We start from the raw sequence: 27,810 nt of genomic DNA on the forward strand, positions 1-27,810 counted from the left end.
TGAGGGCTTGGTTGATCATGAGAATGATTGTCGCAATGTTTCTGACAATTACGAGAAACTATGCATGCATTCAACACTGCATTCCAATAACTAATAATAATAATGCAGCTCTGTTTCTAAATGGGCACACCCATACCATGGTGTTCTTTCATGTGTGCAGTACTGACTCAGGCTGCCCTGTCACACTTTCCTGGCTTGCGCGGGTATTTCCTGAGATGTACTCAGGATTCCTTGTCTTAACATAGGTTAATCCATTCTGCATGCAAACATGCAACCAGCGAGGCTTTAGAAGAGGCACGCAAAATGCTCTCTAAACAAACCCTCGGATTTCTTCTAAAATAACCCCCTCTAATAAGATGTTAAAATACATGGGAAAGGGATTAGTTCTTTCTCCGCACTGCTTGGACAAACGTGCAAGATTCCATGACCTCACAGGTTTTCCATCATAAACACTGCTTTGAAAACAAACAACATTTGTCAACGTCTTACTTCTATTGTTAGAAAAATCTGCTTCGGCTATTTCCAGATGAAATAAAATGACTCTAATCAGCAAATGATCTTGATTTTTTTTTCCTCCCCTGCACACAATGACACGTTTTTAAATTCCATTACTACATGAACATATAATTTTTTATTATAAACCAAAGACCTTTTCCTCAGTGTTCCAGTCATTGACATAGTGAAGTTCTTTTTTGTTTAAGTGGCTGTTGAGCGGATTATCCTTTGAATGACAGGTGGGGACATCAGGACCTGAGTACGTTAAGACTGAGATATTCTTAAATGCACTCTGTTTCTATTTAGTGTCTCCACCCAAGTTTGTTTACAATGGTGATTCAATCAAACTTTGCAAATATGCTGGGTGTGTATTTGTGTTGTTTTGTTTTTGTTTTTTAAGGACAATGTAGAGACATGAGCTCAGCTGACCTCTTTCTTTTTCCTTGGTAGTTTTTCCTCAGCCTGTTTGAGGGTCTAAGGACAGAAGATTGTCTGGAGGATTGATTGAGGATTTGTGTATATATATATATACATATATATATATGTATATATATATATATATATATATACATATATATATATATGTATATATATATATATATATACATACATATATAATCTATATATATCTATATATATAGATGTATATATATATGCATATATACACATGTATATATATATATATATATATATATATGTGTGTATGTACTGTATATAAAATGCCACTTAGGTTTAAACATAGCATTCATTAAAGTGCATGAAAAGATCACTTAAATTTTAAGTTTAATAAATTTAAATGTTAATATACCATAATTTAAGTTATATTTAAAGTAATATCTATATATATAGATATATCTATATATCTATATATATACATATATAGATATATTGTATATCTATATATATATAAACACACACCAACTGCATTTAAAACTATTAACAGAAAATAAAAGAGAGGAAACATTGTCCACATTTCTCCCTTTAAAACTCATGTGAGTCCTTCCGGAGTTGATGAAATAAAACATGTCTCTTACCTTTTTGTGGGTCTTTGGGGTCTTTGAGCTCTTTCTGTGCTTCTTCGATTTTATCTGCAACACAGAAAGAGAGGATATTTTCAGCGGAGTCGAGCAGCGCCGAGCACACACACACACACACTCGCACACACTCACACACAGACAGACTCGTGCAGCGCTGAATGTAACTAATGATACTGGGGATGCTTCCCACACAGCTGTAGCAGGATGAAGGTCCTTTAAAAAATGAGAAACAGATCTTCTTCCATCGCCGAGAGATTGAACTATTCCAGGATGGAAACTAGTGTGATCATGAAGGGGGCAGTTCAGCTCTCTCTCTCACTCTCTCTCACACACACACACGCAATAACACATCCATTTGAGCTCATAGAAATAACAGCATGAGGAACGTATAAAACACAGGTTGAGTTTGCAAACAAGTCAATATGGTGGGTTCATTCTCATTATCACAGCGCGATCAAGCCCACTGATCAATTTGCATATTCAAATGTTGTTTACACCTCGAGGGAGGACGAGCTCCTTCCACTCCGACCTCGCATACGTCACAGTCATCACCCACATTCCAGCAGGTGAAAGAACCTGTTTCTGTGTGAACCATATGGACGAGTGGGAGGTGACACGGCACTGACTGTGTGTTACTGTAATCAATATTAATTATATACACAGGCTCAGTGTGGTGTGAAGGGGTTAGACACGGTGGAATAGAGAGAGAAAATGAGGAGGTAAATTCTGCTTTCCTCACGCAGGGTTAATACCATCGTGAATGTGCAATGACATCTACTCTGCTCCTGTATTTTTTTTTTTTATTCTCAGGGAGGAAATGCAGAAATTATAGGAGTTAAACTTCTACCAGCAGGTTTATGGAACATAATAATACATAAATATGCGTGGAAAATCTTAGAATATTATTTGAAATACTAATTTTACTGTATTCTTCATTTATAGTAATTATACTCATTCATGGCTTGTTTCTTATTATATTTGATCCTAATTACAGAAAACGGCATAGACAAAGACTTCCAATAGGAAACTTCTCACTTCAGATATTAAGAGAATATTATTTATTATTGTATTCATTCATGGTAAAAATCACTTCATTTATACTGAATCTATGCTGTTTTTTGTTGACAAATGTAAAATTTTTACACATGGCTCATTTCCTATCCCATGAAAAAAGGTCTCAACCTATTTTTACCTGTAATTTAGGGCTGAACGATTTGGGTAAAATAACTAATCGCAATTTTCCCGACAAATATTCCATTTATGATATCTATTATTTAATTCAGATATTCTCTGGGTAAGATGGAGCATTCTCACACGGGTTAACTGTTTATGCAAGGATGAGAACCAATTCATGAATTGTATTTTTTAACATAATGGCATAAAACATCAAAACCAAAGATTAATTTGGAGCATTTGCAATTTGCCAATTGCATTACGACAAACTGCAAATTTGATTTGTAAATGATAAATTGTTTAGCCCCTACTGTGATTCATACCAAATTTAATGTAAGTGCACACGCTCACATTAACCACAGAGAAAATCCTGCTGTCACTGGTTAAGCCTGTTACTTCTGGCCATGGAAAGTCGATGGAAAAGCAGGTTGTGGCTTTTGTGCCCTGCTCGTGACACAAAGAGTCCTCAAGGACCAGTAGTAGCAATTTTATCCTAAATTGCATTAACCTTAATCAAGGGTGAAGGAGGACGTTCTTCTGTGGTTCCCAAAATTAGAGAGCGATGCCGGGAATATTCGCAGGAGGAGGAGTAGGAGGAGGAGGAGGAGGAGGAGGACACAACGTGGGCCAAAGAGGAGGTCAGTGGTTTATGTCATTGTGTGTGTGTGTGTGTGTGTGTTACAGTCGCACCCTTCTCTCTTTCTCTCTGTGTGTGTTTCTCTAGATCCCAGCCACACGCCACAGATTACATAATGTGTCCACACCCCTGCACTGCTGTGGAGCAAAACAGAGGCACTCTGCCAGCCGGAACACAGCAAACGAGGCACATGTGGAGCAGGCAGGTGTTTGTTTATGTGGAGGTCTTTGACAGAAAGGTAAACCCAGAGAGAGAGAGGAGAGAAAGAGAGGTGTGTGTGTGTGTGTGTGTGTGCGCGCTTTCATCTCCGCTCTATTTACATGCACATACAAAACGAGCATGTGACCGCCGTCACCAGTCAGACAAAAGACTGAGGCAGGCTGTGTTTTCCTGGCAACACCGTTGGCATGGTATTTCTCCAAACAGGGAGGATCCCTGAGCTTTCCTCACAGTCATGACAACCACAACTCAACCTCACAGCGTCCACAAGAAACTGGCAACGCAACACTGAACCCATCTGAGATAATAAACTCTTATTTTTGTGGTCAGAAGATTTGGATATGGATTTCCCCCCTTGAGTTTGTGCTTCATTGTTTGCACAGCTCTGTACATATGTCTTGCGTTAGACGACACTGGCAAACCGAGGAACAAGTGATTACTGCCCAACAAAAATCTTATTAGTGGTTGCGTTTGTTAGGAGTGCAGAGTGTAAGCTATTACAGATCGGATCGCCCTTCTTATATAACAAGCCGCAAAACAAGACCCCTTGTGCTGAATGACACCCGTGAAGTGGAGCTCTGGAGGACGGAAAAAGAACAGGAAACACCAGCCCAAATGAGTGGAAAGGGACGAGGCGACGTTAACCTCAAAAAAGGATGAAAAAAATATTCCATCCATCGTTTCCCAGCTATTAAAACAGCAGGGAATGATTACACAGTCGTTCATATTTCCCTCATTATGGACGTTGGGGTTGTTGAGGTGATCCGGGTGACGGCTCCATGTTTCACTGCGGGGCTTTTGAGACATTCGTCGTGCCATCTGAAATCTGTGTAACTGTCCTGTAACTACGGGAGAAGAATAGAAGGAATGTACACAAATGCTGCTGCATGTTGCTGCTGATGAAAACCAGAGCACATTATGGAAAATGACCATGAGGATCAGGGGGTGGGGGGGGGGGTCATCTGAACGCTGCTTAAAACCTACAACTTTTTTGTATTCATCATCATGTATTCATCTGTGACACGTGCAAACTCCAACACAAGAAGAATGCATCCTTCAAAGTAATTCTCACGAGCTAAAGCTCCTTCCAACCAATGAGTAAATTACAACAATAGACACTACAATCTGTGCATTGTCAAATTTTATGTGATCATAAATATTAGTGCTCTAAATATAATTGATGTTTTTACTATGATATCTGCATTATTTATTTTAGATACTTAAATTGATGCCAATAAAAACTCCATCTCTCTCTATTAACAAATCCTGCATCAACTCTAATTGGATCTGGGCATGAACGATTTGGGAAACAAATTAGCTTGAACCTTTTCCGACAGATATTGTGATTCACTAAATCATTTTTAAACCCAAGTTTCTGTTCAATAATCACAGTGTTAAAATTAACATATATTTTTTATTAGTTTTAGAACATTAAACAATTAGTAACAAAGCAGTGACTGTGTTAAATACATTTAACGATGATCAAATAAAATAATAATCATAGAAATAAACTGGACCTTGTTTTAAACAATCTCTGACACTGAAATGGTAATTTGTAGTAGATTGCAGCTGCGGCGATAGGCAAATTGCTTTAATTTGAAAATGATCAATAGCTCAACCCTAATTGAATCCACTGCAAAGTTAATGGGTTCTTCCTTCCCACCAAGGTTCAGGAAAATAATTTCTGTAGTTTTTGCCTAAACTACAAGAAAACTATGGATGCATCAATCCGACACTCTGCTGTTCAAAACTTGTCAAAATGCTAAATACACCAGTATAAAAGTGTTACTTAAACATGTGGTACTAAAGGATCTGACAACTATAGCACGTCGTTAAAGACCTTCCATCTTCACTGATGTGACCTCTCACTATACGTTACCACATAACAGTCCTTCAACTGAGGTTCTTTGATCACAGAGATGACAGAGTGATAGTGAAACGCAAATCAAGGCTCGCCCTCAAGGCCACATTATACTTCTCTGACTGCGTAACCACGGAGACCCCTCGAGCCTTCATACTTCTGCGTCGTGGACGGATACGCGCTGCAATTTCCCGCCCGATCAGTAGGGGTCGCTGCGCAAGGCTGTTGTGCTTTTGGCTACAGTGAGCAATGGCGTCCGAGAGATGAAGACTGTTGTTGCTGAAACAGTGGCCGTCTTTGACTTTTCTGTGTCACGGAACGCAGTTTTAAGATAATTTGAGGCGAGAAATTGGCCATTTAGAGTCTAAACATGTGTTGTGTGTATTAAGATATGACGTATTTATAGTTTGGCAGCGACGTTGTCGGCGGTGATCAGCTCCGCCTCTGTGGACGCTCGGTGCGCACTGTGAGCCGGCACAGAGTAGCTTAGCAGGTCTGTCCTGAGGACCAATCGCAGCTCTTGCCGTCTCCGTTGTCCCTTGACGGAGTGACGGACACTTAAAAAAATATTTCGTGCAGTCGGAGACGGGGCAGAACCTGTCCCAGAGGGACTTTAAGCAGGAGTATAAATTGGGCTTCACTCTCAAGGTGTCCGACTCCTGATCTCTGATCTATGCAACGTAATATCCACAGACAGGCAAGGACCATAGTGGGTGGGGCCTGAGTCGGTGGGTGGATGTCAATTAGGCAAGAGTTTGTGGGCAAAGGAGTCAAACTCCTCTGTGGTCACTGTCATGATGACGCCTCCCACCCACTCATGCTCCAGCCCACTCCTCTATCTGTTCCATCTAAGTTTGAGTGTATGAGTGTGATTAGTTGTGCCCTCGGGGCCAAAGTGACATCACGGCGCAGAAAATATCCCCGACTTTGAATCCCAATTCCCTCCTGATGTTTATAAGCCGTATGCCACGGCCACAGGGGGCCGCTCAGTGGGAGGGGAAGCCCATCCATGTTCATTAAGACGTTTGACAGATAATCAGCAAATCGCCGCAGACACAAACACATGCTGATGAGCTACAGCAACAGCTCGCCTCTGGAAAATGGACCTGATGAACTTCACTTCAGTGTGGAGATAGAAGCCAGGCTAAATAACAGTTTTACATGACAACAAAGTGGCACCATCCACTGACACTGAGCTACAGTACAACTTAGGTACATCCAAACTGCCATGTTTTTAAAGTCTTGTGAGTCAAAATCTGTCAACAGAAAATAAAAGCAGCTTTTATGTCTGTATTTTTTATTATAACTGAGCAGTAAAGGTCCACTATGTAAGTAGAAGTAACACATGATAACATCTAAGACTTTAATAATGAAACAGAGGACTCCCTTCTCCAAGCGGGTCAGGGAACAACGGTGGCCTTTGAAGACCAGAAAAGGTGTAGTGTTCCCTTGCAGGGTGTATAAACACCGAGATAAACCACTGCCTTAGCCAATGAGACAAAGTAAGTTTGATCATTTACTTAAGACCTCATAGAGGCTGAAGCACGAGAAGAAGACAGTGTAATGACACTGCTTCTATGATGTTTTACCGGAACAAACAACTCTTGACAGCATGCCTCATGACTGCTTTGTTTGCAGCCAAACAGGAAGAGGCCAAACAGGAAGTGGCATCACTATAAATAGTCTTCAACGGGACGTGATGTCATGATTCAAATTGGTCAAAAAACTTTTTATACAAATATTAACACTATGGAAATGCCCCCCCAAAAAACTACTGAATTACATTTGGTTACATAAATCAATATTAACAACACATGAAAAAGAGCAAAGCCTAACCGGACAGCACAGTGTAAACTCTCCTACTACTACTGTCTCCTTCTTCTTCTTCATTAGTTATACAATTGTACAAACACACGTATCATTTCCCCCAATAAACCCTGTTGTGTTTTTTCCCACCTTGCGTTTGTCCAGTCGCCTTTGTTTACTTTTAACATTTTGATGCCTTTAATTGGCTGCAATATGTTAACTTCAGTACGTGTTGACAGCTTATGGGTGGAGTCACAAGATGAACGAATGCAGGAAATGACACCATTTCCATTTGTCTCCATTTTCAAACTGAACCACAGCTGGTAGTGTTGCTCCGTAATGTGGCCTACAGGCGCAAACTACGGCGGCAAATGAAAACTGATGAGCGTGGATGTAACCTGCATCTTCCTGGCACTGGACCCCCCTCCCCCCAGTCCCCCAATAGCATCCTCTGCCTGTTGGCCAACAAATATCTACCAGGCTCCACACACACCCTCCTGCCATCACTGCCAGCTCCTGACACATTCATGTTTGCTTGACAGTGTGCCCTGCTGGGACTCAACACGCCAAATGGTGGCCGTCAGTGGCGTAGTGACAGCTTTTTCGTGGCGGCCATATGCACGGCGCTCCCCTTGTTTTCTGGTGGCGTCTACAGCTCAGCTTTTCCATGGAAGATGTGCGTTTTTGTTGAAAAGCTGCGAGGGGTGAGGCGTCATCAGTATGCGTGACGCTGCGCCAGTTTGCCAGCAACAAGCCTGAAACAATGCCAGCCGACCACATTGTGTGGGCAGATGGGCGTCCACCAGCTGCACCAGCTGATACACAAGGGCTGCAGCAGATCAGTGAACAGCCAGTCACTTCATCACGCCATATTTTAGGTATTACACAGGATCTGCGTTAAAACAAGTGGAGGACGAGAAGAGGAAGATCAAAGACGGACAAGAGTGCGGCGAAACAAAACAGAAAAATGAAAGAGGAGAGCAAAACGAGACATGTAGAGGACAATAAAAGGAAAGGGAGAAAGGGAGAAGGGAATGAGGAGAGGAAACAAAAGGCGAGAAATGCCTGAGCAGCCTGAAGATGACGTGATGGGAGTCGGCAGCTGCCCCCTTCTTCCCTTTCACTGTGCAGGAGGGTGGTGGAGATTATGTAACTTGAGCACCTTTTACCAGCCTGCAGTGCCCACCCGGCTGGGTACGAGCACAGATACACACATCAAACGCACCATCATCACAGTGCTTTGTGTCACTAACGAGGACATTTTCCAAGTCAACAAAAACTGAGCAAACGCCTAAATGCACAGCTGAAATGATTCACCATCTGCTGCCGTACAGAAAATAAACAGCACGGGCAGTATTTTGATCATTTATTAAATTATAATCAATAACACCACATGTTCCCTTGATGCAGTGTCAAACTTGTCACAATCTGGCAATTTTTGACTTTTGATACAACATGGGAAATTTCATTGTTGCATTATAAAGCAATCAACAGAAAATGACTTGCAGTTTGACGATTTACTGTTACCTTGATTTTGTGTTGTATATTTAACACAAAATCAACGAGAAAATCTGATCTTGTTTTTAAAGAAAAAGCACAGTTTTCCTTCTTTTCTGTCATATTCTATCTCTAGAATTTGAAGAAACAGGCTTTGGGAACTAAACAAATCAACCTATTGAAAGACTAACATACTGATTGTTCAGAAAAAAAAAAAAGAGTAGACTGAGACTTAGTGAGGAAATTAGCACGGTCATTAATTGACTAGTGAAACTATCACACACAATTTTGTTCTGGTTCAGTCTCTTCTGTATGTTTTTTTTAATTGATGATGAATACATTTTGAGTTTATCGAGAAAATACGTCACACCAGGAAATTGCGATGGACATTTTTAAACCAAACAACAAACAAATTAATCGGGAGCCGTTTTCATACTCGGCAGACTTTTTTCTTAACTCTGATCAGAGGAGGATAAAGAGGCAGTAAGGCTCAGAGTCTGCCAGCTAGAGCAGCTGCGGGAAAGAAAAGTGGTTTGTATCCAAAGTCTGAGTTGTGTTAACTGTGATTAACACCCAATTTGTTCCTCGGTGTAATTAGAGTTTTATATAACAGATGTAGAGGCAATAATATTCTCCTGCTTTGACAGAGAATCCAAGTCACTCACTGAAGACCTGCAATCAGGCTTCACATGAGAATAATGCTATTATTAAACAAGGACGTGTCCTCCTCTGGTAGTCATAACAACAGCTGGGAGATGCCTGAGTGCTGCAGAATTCCCTGTCACCTTTACGGGAAGAGTCTGGCCTTTTTTTCCCCCCTCTCACTCGTGGAGGAGACGCTGTGTTTTTGCAGGACTCAGCAGCTGACCAGTGCAGTAAGTGGCCATAAGGGTTACTGTCAGCGTCTGACACATTATTTATGGTCAAAGACACGCCCGTAAAAAAAAAAAAAAAAAAAAGTCTCCAGGGAGACGAGTCAGAGTGAAAGACAAAGAAAGAGCGAGCGCTACAGGCGGCGCATCGACTCCTCCGTCTGTGATCACGGACGGACGATGAAGCAGAGCGGAGGAATCCCCCACCAAACTGACTCCCATTCGCTAACCTGCAGTCTGTCATCATCACACAGCTCACAGCTTCTCTCCTTCCTTTAAGGAGAGGTTCACATTAGAGGTGGACAGATTTGTGACATTTTCATAGAATGACTATAAACTGATTATTATTTAATCAATCAGCTGATATTTATTGCTCTCAGAAACAGAGACGAAATCCTGCTTCGTCACTAAAACATCATTATTTTATGACCTGTTTTGTGTATTTAATGTATTATTAGTTGACCTCTTCACTAATTGACAGGCAGGGACAGAGATGGAGAGAAAAATAAAGATGGAAGAGTGAAGAGAAAAACACAGAGCTGGGTATCGAGTCTGAAACGCAAGGGTTCACAACTGTGTTGATCAATTCTTTGTTCATTTTTGTTTTGTTTTCTGTTCTACTTTGTGTCTAAAACTTGGAATTTTGTTTGTGCTGCTGCTCGTCTCTGCCAAGTGGAGAAGAGGTTATTGATCTCAGGAACTTTTCCTGAATAAATAAAATAAAAATATACCAAGAAAAACTGTAAACCGTCTGTAATAAATAGCTGTTTTTTTAAATATCAAATCCATGATACTGATTAGATTTTAATCTGAACTCCATATTTTATGTAAAGTTGGTAAAACATTTTAATGTCATAATCATCACCATTGCGTTACTAACATTTAACATGAAATAATCATCACAAAACAAAGCAATTTCTCTACTATCCAGATCTACAGATAATATTCTCTTTATATTTTCACTCTATGTTGTCACTATACTATCACTCATACATGTTGCTATGTTTACTTTGTCTCTCACCAAAAACAAAAAGCTGCACAAAGATATACAACAAACAAATCTTCACATGGAAGAAGCTGACGATTGTTAAGCAGGGATTGATCAATTAAGATAAATAATTAATTTATCCTACTGTGTGTTGTATCAATATTTTAGACTGCTTTTTTATTTATCAGCATTGCAATGCAGGACAACGGTTTTGATTGAATAAAACATGTTTTTTTTTGTTGCTGTTTTTTTTTTTAAAACACCCAACTCTGGACGCAGATGAAGACACAGTGGAAGCATTTTCAAACCATGCAGCATAAAACAAAGCAGTGAAGTGAGTCCTGCTCTTTCTGCAGCCTGGACATCAGCTGCTGACTGCTAAACATCCCACCAGTAAAGGATGGAGGGAGTGAAGGAGTGAGGGCGGGAGAAAGGGAGGCTGCTGAGCTCCAGCCTTCCTCCACTGGGGAGACGTTGTTTATATGCAGCATGAAACAGATGAATGGAAAACACAGAGCCAAGGCAGCAGGTACAAGTTAAAAAAAAATAAAATACAGCATTAAGTAGAGCTTCAGGCAGACACCTTTTAATAATGTATGGCTATAAAGGGGAGAGATGTATATGGTGCAACACACACGCACGCACACACACACACAACAATGACCAACATGGGAATGAGGATTTACCTGGCTGAGTTACCGTTCTCATTTCCTATAATAACAATACTTAGAGACGAGCTATGATTTGTGACGAAGCTGCAAACACCACGTCAACCGATAAAATATTGATCACACTCTCCCCTCCTGCACGCACACACACACACGCACACAGAAACTAAGACAGTGGTGTAGTGCTGTATCTGTACAGTACTGCTGCCCCCGCAGAACACCGTAGGTGGAAGAAGCAGCAGACTGGAGGCCACTGATTATTGGGAATGCGTGGGCATCCTTGTGAAAAATTGATATAACGAGAAATCTGCTGGGCGGCCAGAAAAGTGTGTTTGTATGTAGCGCTTAATAGTGCAGGCAGAGACGGACATGAATATGATTGTTACCTCTTCCATCTTTTTCGTTATACCAGGCACACACATTTTAACACCCCACTCCCCTTCCCCTTCCCCTCAAAAAATACAAAAAAAAATCAAAAATCAAACAATACAAAAACTGTGAATCAGACTTCCAACAAAACACAAGAAATCATGGATGGTGTCAAGCCTTTTCCGAGATCAAGATAATGACAAGACTCTGCAGTTACAATAATCACACTTTCATAAATGTTTCTATCACTCATCTTTCATACCCACTCACACACTGCCGGCACAGCTGTCAGAAGCGACGTGGGGTTAAGTGTCGTGCCCTATAGGACACATCGGCTTGTAGACTAGCGGAGCCAGGAATCGAACCCACAAGAAAGACGACTCGCCACTCCGACCCCAACTAATGCCTGGGCCAGCAGAGGGCGCAGTGAGTGCAGCTTCCCTTATATCCACTTTGAATGAATCAGAAAAATAAGACGGTGTAGAAGTTTGATTAACTAAGACAAACTAAACCTTCCTCCTGAGAGGAGAACAATCACAACACCGAAGCTACTGAAATGTGGAATTGCAGATTCTGTGGACGAGGAAGTGAGGAACACATTTACAGACGCACCTGCTAGCTTAGCTGTTAGCTCTACTCAGTATAAGAAGCGACAGAAGAGACATCACTCACACTGACTGATCAACCATTTATTCATTCAGTCATTGTCTACCACTTTATTCTACAGTAAAACTGTGCTACAAAACGACATACTGTGCGATTTGTTGTGACCCAAACCCTGCTGCTAACTCTTGGCCGGAGTCTTAAACACAACCCAAAATCCAGGTAAGAAATTGCCAAAAATACTTCCAGCGTTTCCCCCACGTTCATTCAGCAGTGAAGGTAAAAGTTCACATGTTGATTAATGATTTAAATAGGTGATTCATTAATAGACTAAGCAGTTAATATAATCAATGAATCAATCAATCTTTATTTGTATAGCCCACAGTTTACAAAACATAGTTTGTCTCTCACGGGACTTCACAGGGTTGGTAACATCGTTTCTCACTTTTCTGTGTCACGGAACGCAGTTTTAAGATAATTTGAGGCGAGAAATTGTCCATTTAGAGTCTAAACGTGGTTTGTGTGTTAAGATAAGACGTATTTATAGTTTGGCAGCGACGTTGTTGGCGGTGATCAGCTCCGCCTCTGTGGACGCTCGGTGCGCACTGTGAGCCGGCACAGAGCAGCTTAGCTCGGCCTGTCCTGAGGACCAATCGCAGCTCTTGCCGTCTCCGTTGTCCCTTGACGGAGAGGCAGACACAAAATATTTCGTGCAGTCGGAGACGACGCAGGGGCTATCCGACAAGCGTAACCTACGCAGAGCACTTTACGCAGGAGTATAAAATGGGCTTTAGGGAGAACCACAGGTGAGGGATCCACACCCTAGACGGACAGACGTGCAGTGGTGTTACCCAAAACATACAATACACAATGACAAAGAATAAAAAGTAAAAAGTCTTTAAAGTCCAGGATCCATCTGGATCACTGGGTTTGTTGCAGCCTGTAGGGAAGGTTGCTGTGGTCAGCGACCTGCAGAAGTGAGCACCAAAAGCTGCAAATGAAGATAAAAATGACAAAAGCTAACAATCTTCAATGATTATTATGTAATGAACTATTTCGTCAAGAGATGATACTGGATGCATTGTCATGGCATCATCTCTTGACAAGTACCACTGATGCAATGTTACGTGCATGTTAAAAGTCACATTGTAGTCTAGTCTTAGTCGGACATAAGTACCAACATTTCCTCCTCAGTCTGTGATCCGGACGTAGAAGGAAACGACTTATAAACTGCAGTACTACCACGATGGTGTCAGTGAAAGCGAAAGCTACGGAGAAGACCCAATGCTGAACAGACAAAGAGACAAGATTAACACGTACAGCAGATACGAAGCAGACAGAACCACAGCACGATCCATCTCACTGTTTGTCGTTTGCTTTTCTGTGACGTGAAGGTAAACGGGAAACTCATTCAATACGCACTAGCTTATAGAGAGATGGTCAGACGGCCAATAAATAGATTTTTTCCTCCATGTATACTCAGACTATTCAAGTTGTACGATTGTCTGTCATAGTCAGACTACGGCTTTATCTCAATGCTAAACTGAACTGCACATGAAAACCTACTGACTGAGTTTGACGTTCACAGGATAAAATAAACAAAGTTAAAAAGTTTGATTAAAAAAAACCAATATATAATCTCAAAGCTAAAAGCACCACAGTGTTCCAGTGAACTGTCCCTGTACTTAAACTCATCACTTTCAAATCATAGAGTAGGTCCTTAGGCTCAAATGTACTTTCACACTGCCCACTGTTGTTGGTTCTTGCGGCGCCACGTTTGAGTGACAGTGCGCCGACTGCTTCCTGTCTGTCCTGTTCACGTCCAAACCATCTCATTCTTAATCTGACGGGAGTGAAGATGTCAGCAGCAGTCTAATCTCCACAGTAGAAACGCAAACAAACACACAAAACTTGAGCAGAAGATAGATTCGCACACAAAACATCTCAGAGCTTCAAGTTCCATTCAGAGCAGGACAGAGACAGACAGTCACTTCACACAGAGACAGATTACTCAGAATACAGTCTCTGTGTGCTTGTTGCTGCAAGGACAAAATGCTCACGTCTTACCCGGTGATTTCTGCTGATTTTCATGGAACAAACAATCAGTGACTCCTTTTGTTCAGGAACAAAAACAGCTCGAGAGAGAACTACGCGTACACACACACACACACACACACATGCACACTTTCACACGTACAACACTCCTGTGTCAACACAAGCAGTCGCAAGTCTGTGATTCCACCCTATCAGCTGTGGCTGTGCAGTGGTGTGGGGCGTAGCCAGCGGTTTCCTCAACATAATGTGACGAGCAGGGGAATTCCTGTAAGGCCCAGGAAGAGAGAGAGATAGAGAGAGAGAAAGAGAGAGGGAGCTGCCCAAACAGAGCAGGCCAAGTGACGTCACATAAACCGGTTTTGGCACCCTCCAGGGGATCCTTCATTCCGTCTTCCCTCCCTCTTTCTGTTTGTGTTCGAGGGGGAGGAATTCAGTGCGTCCTGCCAATGACTGGTTGCCCAACAGTTCGCTCACCGGGTGAGTTGAGGAAGACACCGTTGCTTAACCAGAAGATGACTTCATTTTTCTCTTTAACCCCTTAACAACAACGTTAAGCCACATTTTCATTTCCTATTTTTTGTGTAGTTTCAGTTTGCCATTTCTCTGCCAGCAGTGTCCTCATAATCCTCCTCTGACTGAATCAGAAAATGCTTGGCTTAACACTGTATTCCTCTAATCCTGTCACTTTTGTCTCTGATCATTAGCTCATGATTAAAATCTATTTGGCACTAATGTTTTAAGGAAAAACAAATTGAAATTTGAAGATCCCCTCCAGATGTGTTGGAAATAGATCTCAACCAATACGTTTCTCCGTCACACATCTGAGGTATAAATAACATCAGATGTGAAAAATAGTATTGTTTCTTTTGTTGTTTTCTGTTAATAGAAAAGTTCAAAATCACAATTTGCTGGTTTCTTCCATTTTATTTTATTTAAAATGAACCACAGCTATGAAGACGTGTAGTTCTTAAAAGATAAATGTTAGTATCACTTATAATAGCTGCATAGATTTGTTGTTGACATGTTGATTTGTTTTGAACGTTTTGACCTGACAGTATGAACGTTTGTATAATATTAAAGTTAGATTTATATTAAAGTCGCACTGTCATTGTCATACGTATTTTTATTTATTATAAGTTAAATATTTAAAATATATCCATTTATTAAAAGTATATTATATGTTCATTCATCAACACTGTAGGTGGCGGTAATGAGGCTTAAGTGCTCGGCAGCACCTGCAATTCAAACAGTAGAACAAGGTAGTACACTGCTGTTCCAATTGAAGAGATCGTACTCGTGTACTCCCGTACTTGGCAAGTATGTACTCCAGTCGTACTTCTCAAGTATGTACTTCCCAAGTATGCAAATACGTACTGGCATACTTGGGTATTGAGAAAGGGCCTAGGTCAATAGCTATTCAACCATTATACGTCATCGCCCCTCAGAGTGCATTGCGCGTAGGAAAACATGGCGTCCTACGTATGTCAAAATATGTACTTAATATTATAGATTTTTAAATCAATGGCAATATTGCATGTGTTTCTAACAACATATTTTAGTACAAGAGAACAAGTGTGGCTTATTAGGGCCGACAAGTCTTCATAGCTGGGGTTCCTTTTAATCATCATTTATTCATCTTCTACCGTTTAATCCAACACACAAGGGTTGCTAGCGCCAATCCCAGCTGATATAGGGTGAAAGGCAGGGTAACACCCTGGACAAGTCACCAGTCCATCACAGGGCCACATAGAGATACACAACCATTCACTCTCACACTTACACCAATGGAAGTGTTTGAACTGTGGGAGGAAACCAGAGAACCCAGCGAGAACCCAGCGAGAACCCACGCACACGCAAGGAGAACATGCAGAAAGCTTTAATCATCATACCATGACAGTTAGTAATACTGAGTGACATAACCTATTATACCCTGTTGTCCAAGCTCGAAGATGCACAAGAAAGTGCAATAACTTTGTCAAACAAATCTTAAAAAGACTGGCTTTAAGTTGTTTGTCTTGTTTTGTTATAAAAAAAGCAAACTTTATCTTAAGGGGAAGTAATTGGTTGAAAATGTAGACACCCAGCAGCATTATTGTTTTTCATTTTAACTCCCCTCCAAAAAAAGAGGAAAAAAAAGAGCAGACATTCAAGGCTGCATGTGGGCGTTGAAGTGGCTGGGAAAACTACAGGAGTATATTTTAAAGTCAACATTTAATTGTGAGTTGAAGTTTTCAAAAGAGAAGTGGAGTTGCTTGGTAAACAGCGACTCACTGACACTGTCACACTGAGATAAAGCTGCAGGGTCAGTGGAAGAACCGGTCAATATTTAAAGGGGGATCACTCTGCTCAGGGCAGACACACCAACAACAAACATTCAGTCTGCTGTGTTACAGTTCGTATTGCACACAATACTAACTGAGTGTTAAATAAAAGGAGCATGATCTTCCTGAACGACACTCATCTGTAGAATTCACCTCAGCCCTGTGAAGGAGAAAAAAGAGGAAGTTCCCTCTTGTTTTGTTCGTCAGTCATCGTGGGGGGAATTCTGACAGTTAGGTCACCGAAGAGTTTCAGAAAAATCTGATCCTATTTACACAGGCCCGAGGGCAACAAACACCATGACCAGGCACTTTGTGCCGCGTCACTGTGGCGGCACAGAAGATAAACACTTCACAGGCAGAAAATCCAGCACCAACATCCAAGTCTGTAATTACAGGCCGACCAAAGCTACAGCGCAAAGTTGGTGTTGGCGAGTTGAAAACAAAAATAAGCAGTGACTCATTTAGATATATTCATGCTGCATCACCACACGTCCGTCCTTTCTGTGCGGTTTAAGGCTTATCCTCTGAGGAGCTGGAGTCAAACACAGCTGAGAGACGGGGTACACACAACCTTCCACGGTGTGGAAACATTACATTTAAGAACCTACAAAAACTACAGAACTTGTTTTAATTATCAAAAAGAAACAACTCAAATCAATAAATTTATCATCTAAATGGCCGATTATTAATTTGGTGATAGTCAATTAATGGTTGCAGCCCTCGTCCAACCCTGGAAAAAAATCTGGAAAATTGAGTCCAGACCTTTTTGTTTGATGCTCACATGGGGTTTGGTATCTTTTAGGCCTTTTCCTGTACCAGAAATATCAACAATATTAAAGAATGCTAACAAAATGTAAACTAAAAAGAACAGAAAAAAGTTCAAAATACTTTTTTTATACTTGCGTGTGTCCCTGTTTCATTGCATAAAGCACTGCTATTGTACTTCTATAATTATTTTATATTGCCTATTTTATATCATATTGTAGCTTCTGTTCCCAAACCCTGCTGCTGAGGTAACAAGTGAATTTCCCACAGTGTTAAATCAATAAAGTCAACTCTAATCTGATCTAAATGAAAAATACTCAATATTAAAACCTTAGATAACTATACATTTACAAAACATACAACTTGAGTTGCAATTTCACAGTTTTGTAATATACTTGTGTTGGAACAATCACGGATACAGCTGCAAAATGTGAACAAGGCTTCACCAGGGGAGTTCAGATTCTTATCAGAGATGTCCATTTGCCACTTGGGAAAACCTGAGGAGTCTGTGCTGTCACCTCACCATAGAGCTGAATCTCTGTCTGTCTTAAAAAATGAGCCGATGAGGGATCACTCTGTAAACACTGTCCGACAACAGTATTTGCACAAAGAGTTCTCACACACACACACACACACACACACGCTCTCATCCCTGTGGGAACATGCAAGTCAACGACAGATGAACTGGTGATAATGCAACAGAGGCTGGATGAAGTAATCCAGCTAGTAACCTCCAATACCCTTCCCTCTGTGTGCTGAGGTGTCCGTGAGGTTAAAGATGTGTGCAGACACACACGTGATAGGCTAGTATCACACAAGACGCACATCCTCAGTCGTTGAGTTTCGACACAATCCTGTGTCGAGCTACATTTGTTGCTAAAAATTTCCTCTCCTCTCTGCAGTCAAACCCGCCGCCCACGTTGACCCCTTCATACTCTGAATACCAAACTGAAACCAATCCAAAACCACATGGAGAGAGCTGATGAATAACAAAACTCAGTCGCACAGTTACACACTCTTCACAAAGCTCCATGTCCTGACCTCCCTCTCACTTGGCTTCATCTGGTAAGTTAATGCATAAAGAAGCGATCAGAAAAATGCATTCCCGCAGACAAAGGCTCGCATTCATCGCCTTTACACCGAGGGGAGATGATTCAACTTCCATCAGAAGGAAACGGTCAGGCATCATTTTGAAACCAGAAGAGTCATCGATGATGGCCTGTAGTGGAAAGTACAAGCACAGGCTTTTTTTTTTCTTTTGGCACTTACGCTTTAGTACTTTCAAACTTTATTTTTCCACTTCATTACACCTCCTACTCGACTACATTCATCTGTAACTACAAAATCACACTTGGAAACATAAAATCTGTATTAGTTTCAATTTGCAGACACACCAAAGAGCCAGTGGGCAGCACTTGGATGGGTACCTTGCTCAGGGGCACTTCAGCCCTTGACCTGCCAATAACCTAAAGGCCACATTATACTTCTCCGACTGTGTAATGCGTTATCCGACTGCATAACCACGGAGACCCCTCGAGCCTTCATACTTCCTGATCAGTAGGGGTCGCTGCGCAAGTTTGTTGTGCTTTTGGCTATAGTGTGCAATAGCGTCCGAGAGAGAAAGAGATAGAAAGACTGTTGTTGTTGAAACAGTGGCCCTTTCTCACTTTTCTGTGTCACGGAATGCAGTTTTAAGATAATTTTAGGTGAGAAATTGGCCATTTAGAGTCTAAACACGTGGTTTGCGTCTTAAGATATGACGTATTTATAGTTTGGCAGGGAAGTTGTCGGCGGTGATCAGCTCAGCCTCTGTGGGCGCTCGGTGCGCACTGTGAGCCGGCACAGAGCAGCTTAGCTCGGTCTGTCCTGAGGACCAATCGCAGCTCTTGCCGTCTCCGTTGTCCCTTGACGGAGTGACGGACACTGAAAAAATATTTCGTGCAGTCGGAGACGACGCAGAGGGCTCTGCGTAACTACGTAGAGCACTTTACGCAGGAGTATAAATTGGGCTTTACACTTGGCCATGTGCTGCCTAAACTAAAACAATCCAATCCAAATGTATTTCTATAGCACATTTAAAAACGACCGTGTTGACCAAAGTGCTGTGCATCACATCAATACATAAAGCAGACAGGACATGAAACAATGTAAATAAAAAGAAATATAAAAAAGCCAATACAAACTATCATATAATACACTACAATGCATATATATATACCAATAAAACACACTAACAGTGCCAACTCTTTCAGGTCAGGGAAAACCGTTGATTTATTTATTTTCCTTTTGATTGTTTCATGGCCCCTCAGATTTATCCTGTGACCCATTGTAAGGACTCTGAGCCCCAAGTTGGAAACCACTATACTGTAAAAAAAAAACAGTAACAACTGGGTTTCCAAAAGGACTTTTTCATATTTTTAAAGCATATTCTTGATTAAAAAAAACAAAACAAAATGATGACATGATAGGGGCATCACTGGTTGCCAAGGAGATGCGACCTAACCACAAAACTGTGTATAATATGAGTGTGGAGGAATCTATGCAGCAAATAGTTCCGGGGATTCCGCATTTTTGATCAATTGAACGATGATCGTTGTTTTTCTTTTAACTAGACATTATGTTGATGCATTTACTACTGAGATATAACCAGCACTTTCAATGATAATAACAAGTGCATAACAAATATTTTTCAGATTTAGTTTTTTTCCAATATCCAAACCTGTGAATTTGACCAATACTGAACCGATACAGATAATAAGTACACTATCAACTCATCCATGATACAATTCAGGATTTTATTGTGTCACAGGAGACATTTAATAGCAGATCAAGGGCTTTTACTTTCGTACGTTTAACTCTTAACTGCATGACTTTTGAAAATGGTGTCGTGTCTTGGAAATTCCTGTACACGACCACCACTTCCCATCAGACGCAGAGGTGTGATGCAAACCCGAGGCCAATCAGAAGAAACTAAAGCGAGGGCGGCCAAAACGTTTGACAGATGTTGCTTTCGAACCGCTGAATCTAATCTCGGCACTTTCCTCCCTATAGGAGGAGAGACTATTACAGCTGCCCGAGCCTTCAAGGAAAAGAGACAACTCTCAATTAGGTCTGGAGCTCATGAAACCGAGTACAGTGAGAGTGAAACAAAAGGCAGAGAGTCTACACCGGAAACAAGGATCTGAATGGAACGCAAGGTCATTGATCATGTTACAAAACAGAAATCACACTCCGCTCAGGCTCAGATCCTGATTCTTGGCTTCCTCAAACATATTCTCTTCCTCAACCCCCCCCGCCCCCTTTTTTCTCCCCCATCCCTCTCTCTTTCTCTCATTCTCTCTCTTTTTCTATTTTGAGTGCGAAACAAGGCTCATCTCTCAACCATCACCCTCCTCCATCTGCTGCCTCCCACTCCTGAGGGGAGGAGCTGAGATGTTAATGAGGCTGCTGTGATCGTAGTGAGCGGATGTGTCGTGGTGTTGTGTACGGGGATGTGTGAGGCATGTTAATGTCATGAAAGCCATTGTGATTCAAATGTCAACAAGTCCTTCTTTTTTTTTTATCTCGTCTCCTGAATAGATACGCGGTTAATTCGTTAGTTGATATGTAACCGTTTGAATCCACTTTTCAGAAGTTGGCAGGATTGTTTGTGTGTGTTGTCTCTCTGTGAACTAAATGTTTTAGAGTTTGGAGACATTTGAAGGCATTTGAAGGCCCATCAATGGACATTTTAGACAAAAGTATTCAATCGAGAAAAGAAACGAATAGTAATAACATTAAATAGTTAAGTGTAGAAGTGTAATGTAGAAGTATTTTGAGTTAATGCATGGGGCCAATTTAAAAGTGTTTTTTTTTTAAATCTATATATCTATCTACATATATATAATCTATATCTATATACCCTATATCTCTGATTAAAGCACTTGTCTCGCAATTAATTCTGGAATAGGTTGGGCTGAGCAGGATCCACTGGTTCTGTCAGGTTATGCTGACATTTGATCACCAAGTTGTACCAAATTTTAAGAATTACCCTCAAGGGAATTCACATTCACATAAATGTGGACATTTAAAAAAAATAAAAATAAATCACAGTAGAATGCCATTATGTATTTAACAGTTTCAAAGCTTAGCCTACATTTATTTTTGAATAAACCTGCTCTCTCACAGAGTCCATTACTCATCGTATCAACCAGAAATAGATCACGCAGAACACGTCGACACGAGCAGTAAGTGTCATTATATACAGGGAAAGCTTGTCGTCACCACACTTAACCGTGGCCATGTTTGACTGACAGGAGAGCTCGAGGAAACGGAGAACTTAAATATCAAACTCTACATCAAAGGTATCAGAGAAATAGTCGAATAAATTCACACAAAATCCTGTTCAGTGATGCAATCCAACATGAACACTGTGTTTTCAAAGCAAGTTTTCCACATACAGAGCAGTGTGTTTCTGTCGCACACTGTGTTGTTATAGTGTGCCATTGGCTCGCCCGGAGAGAGCGGTGGCCGGCTCTGTAGACTCCCACAGGGTTTTCCTGCAGCTGCTCTCAGGCTCTCTCTGGTTTCTGTCTCTGTGGACACCGCCAGACAACCATCTGCTTTTATAGCTCATTTAACACATACACGCTCTCACATATACATGGCTGATCCTGCATGTAAACACAGAAGGGACATGCCTCGACGTGGCCACACACAACAGACTGCCCTGCGTATGTCAACCAGTGAGGCGTTGACAACTGGTGGCAGGAATGAACCGTTTGAGGGATTTAACAGAAGAAAAAAAACAATGTGAAAGTGTCATTTTGTTTTCAGTTTCAGTGTGATTTCTTAATAGAGACATGGGCAAATAAAGCTACATTATTCCTCAGAGTCCAAAAACTATATGCAAGGCAAAACGAGCGTTTTCGGGTGGAATCCTACGTGCATAGGGTGACGCAAAAGTGTGTGGTATTCGATTGGGTTTGCATGCCAGGCGGCTAGGTGGTGCTGTGATACTAATTATGGATCCTTGTCTGAGGAGGACATATCTGAAGATGTGAACATGAACATGATACATGAACATGTCATGATATGGGCATTTCTAATAAAAACGCTATTTGAATATTCCACTGTATCATTTGTCAAAATTTCAAACTCTAGCACATCAGAGCTGTTGAGCTAAGAGGAGCAGCTTTGAGATGCATTCAAGAAATCTTGTAAATGAATGCACTCCACAAACCTGCTGCGGCCGCTGGAGAAGAAAAATAGATTTTTATAAATGCAACCATTGATAATTGGTATCTTTTAATATATTGCAAATAGTCACAGTAAGACTTCTTATAATTGAGTAAACAATGGCCATCTCTCTCTGTCAATATTATTTATAAATGAATCTATGGTGCCATATCATTTAAGGTAATGTATATCTGTGGCTCCTGGTGATGATGTATGTTTCATCAGCAGCAGGGTGAATTCTTGGAATTATAGGTAGGTAAAAAGGATGTTTTGGTTCTTGTCTGTAATATGATGGTCTGTGCTGGAGCTTCTTCCTCTGTGGTGGTGGTTGTGTTGTTGCCACCCACCTCTGAGCCATTCACTGCTCTTACTTTGTGCTTTCCTCTGCCATGAGGAGTAGGCAGGAGGTAACGTTACATAACAACACAGAGCATGAGAGACATGGCGTTCCTTCACTGCTTTTCATCTTCCCCCTCCTCCTCCTGATGTTTCTCCTCAATTTCCCCACCTTGTCATGCCGCTCTCCTCCTTGATTTCTGCCTCTTTCAATCAGCAACACCCTCTTTTACTCCCCCATTTCCTCCCTCGCTCCCTCCCTCCCTCCCTGCTGCCCTGAACTACCCACTCCTCTGTTTTCATCACATCACGGCTTAAAAACAGTGAGAGGATATGGTAACCAACATCATTTCTGAGTCTTATGAAACCAAACTGTTATGCTCACAACTCTCTGGTGTCAGTGCCACTTAGAGCTGCAACTAACAATTATCTTCTTCATCACTTCATTGTCTGGCCAAGAAAACACCAGAAAACAATGAAAAACACCAAACTGTTTTATAGATCCCAAGATAACATCTTCAGACAGCTTGTTTTGTTTGACAAAACCGCCCACAACCCAAAAATATTCACTTTATTTTAACCTAAAGCAAAAGCAAACCAAAAAGCTGCACATTTGAGAATGTTACAGCTCGGCCCTTTCCTCCAAAACAATAACCAGATTATATTCAAGTTCAGTCCCAGTTTCAACAAGAAATTCTAGAATTACTGTGAATGTTAGGAGTTAGACAGTTTGTGGTACCAACTCTCCACTCAGGCACAATCAAACCATTGCAGAAGAGGGATGACGCAATTAGAGAATCATCAGTTAAACCTCAGATAATGGAGAACGCTGTAGAAAATCATCATGTGAAATCATGCTTGTAGTTTCCTCACTGCATCAGACTGATTGCTGTTGTTTACACCTGCCTCCTTCACATGCTTCATGTGTCATTTATTTATCACATATGAAAAAAAAAAATGTTTTCATATGTGATCCAATGTTTCCACCTGAGACAAAGCAGCAAGACTATTGTTGGTGATGTTTAATGTGAAAACTGAAAAAAGTGGTAAGTGAAAGCATCCTTCAATTGAAGTAAATGAGGAAATATGAAGTGGGGTGACGCTGGAGGAATAACCGAGGCCGGGGATGAGGCTCCATTTTTTACTATTTATTCGCTAACTTTTGTTTCTATTTTTGGTGATTTTTAATGTGGAAACTGAAAATGTGGAAGTTAGGTAATGCTGGAGGAATAACCGATGAAGGCGGCTGATGTTTCCAGGAGAGCTAATAAGATGATGCATTTCACAGAACGTCATGAAGTTACAGCAGGAGGAGGAGGAGGAGACAAAAGGGAAGCGATTAAAGCGAGAATGAGATAAAGTCGGGAGAGCATGGACCACAGCTCACAGCTGACCTCATGGTGCCTTTCCACTGTAACGAGTACATCTATTCTTACATGAAGTAGCCCAGCGGGGGAGAGGGAGTGGAGCTAAGTGAGCCTGATGAGCTCATGGTGTGTGGAAGAAGAAGTCAGAAGTGTCGAAGTTCAGCTCTGCTCTATCTCTGGATGGAGCCGTTACATAACGCCTCCAGCTCATCTACAGCACAAGCTTATCCCGTCCTCCCCGCTCGTGTTGTGCGTCAGCTCCTACAGCAGCTTGGACAAAAGGGGAGGGATGAGCGCACATGCTGGAAGCGCTCGGCCATGAGGGGTTAATGAGCCGCAACACTCGCTGACCCCTTGACCAATATTGTTGACACTCGAAGAGGAAAGATGGCGATGAGTGTGCAGTGGAATAAAAAACGATTACGATGGAAAAACTCGTTAGAAACTTAATGACGTTTCTTTTCCCCCCCAAGAATTCACAATGTCAAATGAGTTCAGCTAAAACAATTAATGGCTTAATTGAGTGGTCGTTAATGTGAATTTATTTTTGGAATAACTTCATCATGGCATCACGCTCCAAGCAAAAAACGCCAATGTCCACCTTTGTTTGAATAAATCTGTTTTTTTAATAATCCATTATGGGGTTGAACGATATGCGGAAAAAACATCTAAATGTTATCCCTCTCAAAGAAAATGTGATTTGGTTTGCGATTCTGCACAATATCGCTGGGTTATAGATGGATGTGATGCAAGGATGAGAATGTTTCCAATATGTAAGTATGACATTGTTCAATTGTCATAAAACAGGACCATGAAAAGTAGTATGAGCCTTTGTGATTTGCTACTGAAATTGTGATTTTTGAAAACGATGAATTGCTAAGCTCTAATGCATTGTGTTTATATAGCTCTTGAAAAAGGTGGGAAATAAACAAAACAAGACTTGGACTGTAGGTTTTGGAAGTCACCTTTTGAGAATATCAAGCAAAAAACACACATTCATAACCTTAAGTGGTCCCTGCAAAATGACCAGTTTTTAAGTGTTTATCACATCACAAAGCTGGATCCAAGGAATGACAATAAAGCCAAGGACGAAAAGGCAAGGGAATGATTACAAACATGGGCAAAAACAAGACCGAAGACATGAGGAAAAAGAAAGAGGAAGACATGGACAGATAGACAATGAGCCCACACTGACACAAAAGCGAGGGATAAAAACAAAAACCGATCAGCTCGGAGACGAGCTTCACACACTGCACTGTACCTGAAAGCAGGAAGAAGTGAACCAAACAAAGTCAACACTTTGCCTCAGAGTAGCTGCTGCTGCTGCTGCTGTTGCTGCTGCTGCTGCTTTTCCCTCCTGGATTCAGACACGCTTGTGGGGGAACACCTGAGATTCCCAACCCAGACAGACACTTTCCCAACCAATAACCGCTGACATTCCTCTGCCTCGCTCTCTCTCTCTCTCACACACACACACACACACACACACACACACACCAACACAAAGGAAGAAAGTGAAATGCCTCTGCAGAGCGGAAAGCCGAGCGTCTGGCTGCCGTCTGTCCTCAACACACAGCTGTGTCTCTGTGCTTTCACTTCTCTCTGCTTTCTCCACTGTCAGTGCAGGCGACCACGCGTCTTTCTCCACCCCGCCTGCCTTCGTGTTCCTGCCCCCCCTTCCCTTCTCCACCCTCCCTCTTTTTTTTTATAATTCCTTCTCTAAATCAGGGAAAGCCCTCCTTCTCTGCCTGAGCTCTGACTTCCCTGAGCTGAATAGCTGCTCGATGGGGAAAAAAAAGCAAAACAAAGCAGGACATGCTCAAGCTCCTAATTCCTCAATACGCGCAACTCCCTCAGATACACACGGTCAACATCAGATTAGCCGCTAACCTACTTGTGGCGTACAACCTCCCACGCCCCCACAGAGGCTATAAATACTCATCTATCTGTTCTCTGCATTGATCCTGTCTTTGCAGGGCAAGCAGGCAACACACAGAGTGAGACTAATGAAGGTGCTAATAAGAGAAGCCACTGGAAGACAATCTGTGGAGTCAGACGCACACAGAGAGAAAGAGGGAGGGAGGGAGGGCAGAGATATGACAAACAGGGATAACCTGGACCTGAACACACCACTGCATCAGCTGTTGAACATGACTGAGTATGAGGGATGGGGATCACAGGATACCTCACATTACCATAATATCACAATACAGTGATTCTGTGATAATCATAAACTCCCTCTTCTTCAGCCAGGTAACTTTCCCCCCATTCATTTAAACAGCGCCACCACAAGGAGACATGAAGTAGCGACGCCCGGTGAGTGAAGCTGGTGTATTGATAATCGTATTGCGTGAGAAAGGACGATGATATATCACCAAATCGAATGCAATGAATATTTCCTTATACAATGAATCTGTCAATTCTTTTTCTGGATTAATCGATCAGTTGGTCAATAAAACACTCAAACCAATTACTATATTATCAAATGATGCTTGATTTAGTTATCTTTGCTTAATCGATTAATTGATTATGAAATTAATCGATTAAGAAAAGATTACTAAATCAATTAAGTAAAAGATTACAATTAAGTAATCATTTAGTACGTAAAATGTCTGTGTTTCTCAAACCTGGAAATGATGATGTTCTCAAATGATTCAGTTTTAATGATTTCTTTGCTTACGTGGAGCAACGAAAACAGAACATATTCATGTTTAAGAAGCTGAAACAATCAGAAATCTTGTTTTAATCATGAAAAAAGCTTCAAACTGATCATCAAAATAGTTGACGATTAATTAAGTGATCGATTAATTATCGAGTAATTGTTTCAGCTCTACATCTGAATAATCGGGCTACATTTTTATTACAGTTCTGAAAACAATTTGACTGGTTTTTTTTGTTTTCGATTAATCACTGTGGTGCATTAAATAATCAAGAACTAGGGTTGAGCCGATCTGATAGAAATCTGAGAAAAAGGTTTATGGTTAACCCTAATTAATTAACCCAGCGCTTTACTCGTCTCTATCTGCTGAAAAGAGAGATGAGTGTCACCATCTTCATCTGACCAGAATGCATCCGAGGGGGTGCAAATATGTTTCTGAAATGACCAGGTGTAGTTTTGCCATAAATTCATCAGGTGTCCTCAGTATTTCCTGGGGAAATGCACATATTGTAGTTTATTTTAGTCTTTGTGTGTGTGAAATGTCATGTACAGCAGAGGTCCCGTTTGGTACCGGGCCATTAAGAAAGAATAAATAACTTACATTATTTCCGTTTTATTTATTATCGGGGTCTGAAAAATGTTTTATTTTGAAAAATGACCGGATTCCCTCCGTTACGTCTGTCTATGACTCACTCTTGACGCATCCCGTGGGAGATCGCTGGCCTGGAGTGTTTGAATTACGAGAGCCGCTGCAGCGATTTCTCTCAGAAAAGAAGCACATTTCAGTGACAAGGAGTGAGTCGCAAAACTCGCTTACTTGTGCGACGTATTCAGCCTACACACCTACACAAAAATAAGTAAATGA

General features: G+C 41.3%; 1 protein-coding gene across 1 annotated transcript in view; it reads right to left on the minus strand.

Annotated features, from left to right (window-relative positions):
• hivep1 (HIVEP zinc finger 1) overlaps positions 1-25,724 on the minus strand; it is a gene marked incomplete at its 5' end in the record, with an annotated part of 37,849 nt that extends 12,125 nt beyond the window's left edge. The window contains 5 exon segments of the mRNA XM_083899966.1: positions 1,530-1,583; positions 25,548-25,559; positions 25,562-25,602; positions 25,604-25,685; positions 25,688-25,724. Of these exon segments, the coding sequence (XP_083756092.1) occupies positions 1,530-1,583; positions 25,548-25,559; positions 25,562-25,602; positions 25,604-25,685; positions 25,688-25,724 (226 nt within the window).
• Between the last annotated feature and the right edge of the window lie 2,086 nt (positions 25,725-27,810).

Source organism: Microchirus variegatus, assembly GCF_963457635.1.
Source record: "Microchirus variegatus genome assembly, chromosome: 13".
Lineage (NCBI taxonomy): Eukaryota > Metazoa > Chordata > Actinopteri > Pleuronectiformes > Soleidae > Microchirus > Microchirus variegatus.